This window comes from Trachymyrmex septentrionalis, unplaced genomic scaffold, assembly GCF_001594115.1.
Source record: "Trachymyrmex septentrionalis isolate Tsep2-gDNA-1 unplaced genomic scaffold, Tsep1.0 scaffold88, whole genome shotgun sequence".
NCBI lineage: Eukaryota > Metazoa > Arthropoda > Insecta > Hymenoptera > Formicidae > Trachymyrmex > Trachymyrmex septentrionalis.
In genome coordinates this window covers 800,299-806,876 of record NW_017306070.1, presented here as the reverse complement: position 1 = coordinate 806,876, position 6,578 = coordinate 800,299, and the positions used below count along the sequence as shown (strand labels likewise).

General features: G+C 29.5%; 1 protein-coding gene across 1 annotated transcript in view; it reads left to right on the top strand.

Moving 5' to 3' along the window:
* The window catches only part of LOC108755537 (sodium channel protein 60E-like), a 90,687-nt gene that overhangs the window by 58,569 nt on the left and 25,540 nt on the right, over positions 1-6,578 (top strand). Inside the window, exon 4 of the mRNA XM_018498600.1 lies at positions 2,673-2,853. Within this exon, the coding sequence (XP_018354102.1) occupies positions 2,673-2,853 (181 nt within the window). The remainder of the gene's footprint in view (positions 1-2,672; positions 2,854-6,578) is intronic.

Sequence of the window (6,578 nt, the reverse complement as noted above, 5' to 3'; positions counted from 1 at the left end):
TGAAATATTATATCATTTTTTTTTAATTTTTATATATCATTTTAGGAATATTTTGCGCTTATAGGGCATTATTTCCTAAAATATAGAATTGATATTAAAATAAAAGATGATTTTTTGTATTTCTTATTCGTAAAAAATAAGTTACTGCCAATCCTGGAACGTGTGACAATCAACTTTAAATATGGATCTAATTCATATTTTTGCAGCTTCAATTAAAATTAAATAACTTATTTGTACAATGATGTGTTCAAGAATAATTCTTTTTTAATACCTAAGGGATGTAGACATATTATAACTTAAAGTGGTGTTTCAAAATTTTACATTTACTTTTTTTTAAATTATTATTCAAAAACTGTGAAAACCAACTCCGATCTTTCCTAAAGATCATTTTCAGAAGGCTAATTTTAGAAAGAGGTAAAATCTTTCGAGCTGCTAATATTTATTTTGTTTGCATAAAATAGAAAATGATTTTACAATACATTTTTAGCTATAAGCCGGCAGGCCACAAAAATTTACAATTGTGCCGTAGATTGCGCATTGCTGCTCCAAATAATTTTATTTAATCAGCTTTTGTATGTTTTTTTTTAATTCTTTTGCCTTTTGTTATTTCTTCAACATCATTATATGTTTTAATGATGTCAAAAATCGTACATTTAGATTATTAGGCGTTCTATATTTATTCACGGAAAATAAAAGTTACGAATAAAAATTATCTTATAAAAGACGTAAAACAAAACGACAACGTTGATCAAACGCGCATGTTGAGTGATTTTAGACCGAACATGTTGAAATTTCAACGCGGAATAACAAACCAAAAGACACGAAAACTAACAGGTCGCCAAAGCAGCTCAACCTAAAGTTAGTTAAATTAAAGAGAGGTATAGCAGAAAATTATAAACGGCAGTTCGTCTCTGGCGACTTGAATAAAAAACACAAAGCGACTAAGATTCGCAGATGGCGGAAGAAGATTTAAGTTCATCTCTTGTTCACGGAAAAGAGATTGCGGGGGGTCGACGTGGTATATATATACGAACGGCGAACTTTGACCGAAGTTCGTATGAACAGGAAACTCGAATACAGCGAATGTCATCTCTGTTCTGTGAACAGAGAACAGGGAGATTATTCCAGATGTTATCGAAACCGTTCCGTTTCGCATCTATCGTGCGTTCGATGAAAAGGATCGTGATTTATCTCGACGGTCTGCGATATCGATTTCAAATGCCGCGTGTACAAATATAAAAAGTACGCGAATGTACACAGCTATTCACCGAACGTGATTTATTGATTTGACCGCAAAGTCTTTTCCCCATATGTTTCAATATTAAAGTTAGATAAAAAAATAAATAAGAAATATTCGTAATATTTGCGAACATGACTGAATGCTATAAATTGAAGATCTTCGATCTCGCTAACAATAAGTTTCTCTTGGTAATCCCGAAAAATTAAACGATGAGTTATCGAACGCATATGACCTGGTAGGAGATCGAAGCATACTCGTAACATAACATTTTTAAGAACAGATGGAAATTGCGATGCAACTCACTCACGCTCTGTGGGATTTCTAAAGGCCGATGAATACCTCTCTACGATACGCTATAATGAATATCTTTTACTAGTAGGTTAATAAGATGTTTCTTGAATAAAGTTGCCGCGATATCAAAAAAATCTACTGCGATTTACCTACATACTGAAGCTAACGGTGGGCGTTAATCAAAAGACGTGGTAGCGTCTCTCAAGTATATTTTTGAAGTTTAATATATTAATAACATCTTTTATATTATCATGAAAGAAACACTACCATGTTATGAAAGAGATGCTACAGCATATTCTTTACAGAAAGGATGCTTATGTAATAAAAAATTGTTTAAATAAATTGATATTATAATAAAATAGATGTATTAGGAAAAAATGTAATTTTTTTTACAATTAAACTATAATAACGATCATGTTCGTAAGTGTACTTGATGCGTAGATATGAATATATACATGCATTTTTCTGTCCGATGTATGTCATTCATATACATATGTCATGTTGTCTTCTTCTTCTGCTTGGACAAGATTGGCTTTCTCACTATTAGATATCCATTAAAAATGTAAAATATTAAATAAAAATGTAAAAAAAGGCATCGAGTATATTTTGTAATATTATTAAGCAAACATCATTTTGTAAATACATTCCAAAACATAATGAAAAGAATCGAAAATAATATCACAAAAAAAGTAGTGAAATTAAAATGCAATATTTTTATGCAAATATGCATATCAAAACAAAGATGTTTAAAAACATAACGAAAAGATAAAAATAATGCCATAAAAAGAAGTGAAATTAAAGTAATACTTCAGTCTATTTATTAAAATAAGTCCCACAGAACATAATTCTCCGAGTGGCGCCTTAAGGATGTCCATGACTTTCTTTGGACATTATTTAGAATTGTGTTGTATGGGATAATCTCTCATAATCTCTCATCATAATTGTAATCCAGCTAACGCTAATATTTCTGAAATATTCATAAAATTCTTCTTCCCCCTCCCCCAAATAAAAACGTTTTAAGCATATTTCGGAATATCTCGAAATATTTACGGAATACATAAGCAATAGTCAAATATCAAATATAAAATTAAGGGAAAATTTCGATTGATAGAAAATTGCGTATGTATAATGTATGTTACAGGTCTAAAAACTATTATCAACGCGCTGTTACACAGCTTCAAGCAACTTGCCGAAGTAATGACGCTGACGATTTTCTGCCTGATGGTTTTTGCATTGTTTGCCTTGCAAGTTTATATGGGTGAACTTAGGAATAAGTGTGTGAAGCAACAAGAGCCAAATACGACGCAAATCGACTGGAGGGAGTAAGTTTATAGTTTCATTATTATGCTTGCGTAAAATTCAGTCCTAATTAATTCCGAATTTTTATTCTGTGATAAATATTGAGACATAATCTCAATTGTTCATGTCAAATATATCCGTATTAAAGAAACTTTGAACGTTAAGCAGTATTGATTCTAATATAAAGTTTTTATAAAATTTCCAGTTTTTCGAATTAAGTATGCAATATTATAAAATAATTGATAGATTGATATAGACGGTTAATAATTTATTTGTAAATATTGGATTTTGCATTAGCATTGTTAGCTTTTCCTTTATATTTCAAAGATCTAATCTATAATTAGCTGTATCGTAAAACCAAAAAAAATAGTTGTAAATAAATCCAAATTCCACAAATAATAACGTAATTTTTGGATATACCTATTTCTATCTGACGTTTGTCCAAATCACAGAGAAACTGTATACTGAAGAACTGTGAAGTATTATATTAAGCTGGTAGTTGAAAAGTATGATTCCACAGATTTTGCCAGAAAAACATATTCCGCAATGCAGTTGAAAAATGTTTAATATTCCAATACAAACATACATACAATACAGAAGCTTTTGTACTATTTTTGCGTCTTTTCGAATACAAGCGTACTTCCATTAAAATATTATCCCATTAAAATATTATTCCATTAAAATATTTTATATATAATATAAAAATTGTGTCGACTTCGACGAAAAGATAGTACGGTTATTATGCGCGCATTCTTTCTCATCATAAATATTTCTTAACGAGAAATAAGTATGATAAATTCCTATTTGTAAATTACGATCTAATCATGTTCAATATGAAACTAATCAATGATAAATATTACACTAAGAAAATTATTCGTATCATAAAATAAATCGGATTGCGCAAAGGAGGAAGGTTTAATTAGAGAGTGTTTAATTAAAGACAAAAGCGAGAAAGATTATTCTGAATAATCAAGATAAGCGTGTCCCGTGCATCGCCGCAGATATGTAAATCATGCAGGATCGTTTAAAGCGGTGCTTAATCGTCGCAGTAATCCGACCATAATCAACGATACAGTTTCCGCAAGCGCAGTGGTGGATCCAAACAGTCTGACGCTCAAGACTAACGGTGCTAACGAGGAATTCAGTAAATCCTTTAGTAAAACCTCAATCTCTTAAGGAATGCGCAGAGAAAATTTGCCTTTAATTACAAGCAATTATTTTTCGTAATCGAAATGAGATATATTCTTGTAAAGATACATTGCTCTCACAATAAATATAAATTTAAAGCTCGTTTTTGTAAAGCTATAATTTAAAAAGGCTAAGACGAGCAAAAAGGGGTGCAAATGAAATTGCACTCCAACATTACTAATTAGTCGTCAATCATACTACTTGCATAGCAAGAAATCATTTGCTAATATCATTCTATGTAACTCTATATTGCTCTTCTACATTTAGAAACTTCTTTTACAATTAGAAAATTCGTGTTAAATTTAACACATATCCTAAATAGTCCACTCAAATTTTTGCATTAATTAGGTTAATTTATATTGCTAAAAATAAAAGTAACAAACATTATTCAAAAATTAATACAAAACTATAACATTTTGACATTAATTTGGAAACAAATTGTAAAAGCATATTTTTTCAATAAAGTTAACATTTAATAAATTACAAATATATATAATGAGGCTCGAAAGAATTTATCAGTGAAAAATGTAAAAAAGCCCATCAGAGCCTACATCAGTTATTCGAATGCACAGAAATTCTTTATTTTTTGTGTGAATGTAAAAAAACAAATAAAATATACGTTTCAATCCTTCAATTCGGGTCCTTATCGATATAAAATATAAATCGAAATTATATAAGTAACGCAAATTCCAAATTGACGATTCCCGACAAATTAGTTCGTTCTTCTTTATCTTCTTGTTGATGCCACAAGTCCTTTACATGAAGTCGCGAGAAAACGCTTACATGTAAGTGGATCTAATAGAAAATTTAGACAAATAATTTTAATAATTCTCTATTTTTCATTTCGTGTTTCTTTTGAATAACTGCACAGCAAATCTGACAATCTGATGAGCGATGTGATTCTATGTAGTGACGCAATGTATATAACTTCGGTTTTACTTTATGTAAGTTTTATATTATTATTGTATAATGTTAGAATTTTGATAATCATTGGGCTATTCACATATATTACATAGCTAATTTAGCATTTGAATAAAGATTTATATTTTATATTGATAAGGAATTAAAGGGTTAAAATATATGTGTTTTATTTGTTTTGTTACATTCACACGAAAAATAAAGAATTTCTGTGCATCCGAATAGCTGATGTAGGCTCTGATGGGTTTTTTTTACATTTTTCATTAATAAATTACAGTTAAATTAATGCATTCATTTAGCTTAATGTTTTAAAACTACATTATTTTGATTTTATTTGTTTACTTATTTAGAAATTGCGTTATTTTAATATTTGTATCAACACTAAAAAAATTAAATATTTATTTAATACAAACTATTCAAATATAATCACATTATGTCAAATTAATACGCGAGTATGTTAAAAATTCAAGCATCTGTTTTAATACAAGTATAAGTGTTTTCTACTGTGTATGAATTGATAGAATAATATGTAATGATTAATGTAAATAAAATATCGTGCAAATCTATGATATATCAAAACTGTGTTGGTCATTTTATATTACAGAAGCAGCTCGAAAAAAGGAGCAAATTTTGACTAAACCAAAGAGAATAGAACAGTAAATATGGAAATAGAGAGCACGTGTTAGTACGTCTGTGTTGTAATCTGTCACTATGCGGTGCACTGCCTTTACAAGCATTGCTATCGTGTTTCCGGTCGCTATACCAAACGGTCCACATGCTTAGGTAACTATCCGCCGGTGGATCTCATTGTCCGCGTTTCTCAACCCGACAGCATCGATCCATGTTCGGTGCACATCCCGTCAAATCGTGACGTGTGACGTGATGCGTCTCTTTGAGAAGATGCACGGATGTACATTATGCGTTAAATCTGAGAGACACTCTCGGAGAGTAGAGGACACTTTTTTACGAGAGTGGAGTATACGGGTTGATTTATGCGGGGATATGCGCGTGGCTAGAAGTGGAAAAATAGTCTGAAAAGTTACAAACAAGGAACGAAAATGTTCGTATTGTTTATGAACTCAGTTCATAAGAAGAAAACTCCTACGATTATCATGCGATGAGAATCAAGAGTGCATCGGGAATAATAAATTCAAGTTATAAATTAAATATCAACTAAATGCAGAAACAATAATAGCGAAAGAATGCGATAGCTTTTGATTTTGGATTTAAATTTCTGCGAAATTTATTTTGATGTATTTTGAATAAGATATTTTTTCGTGTTAAATTTAGATTTTTCAAAATATATATATATAATATATATAATTTTTCTCGTTCAATTAAAATATTAATATCAATCGATAAACATTAAACATGATTTGTGAAAAAATTTCTTGAATTTAAACATTTCTTTAAATCAAATAAATTATATTTAATTTAAAAAAATAATATTTAAATCAAAAAAATGTTTTCACAAATCAAAGGATTTTTTTCTTTAACCGTATAGCAAAGAAAATTTTTTTAAATCGAAGCAATCTTTTCTCTGGCTGTATAAGATTATAAGTTTATTAATAATTAATATTTATTAGCATATAAGAATACACAACGATTATTTTACAGAACGATTTTTTTTTACAGAACGATT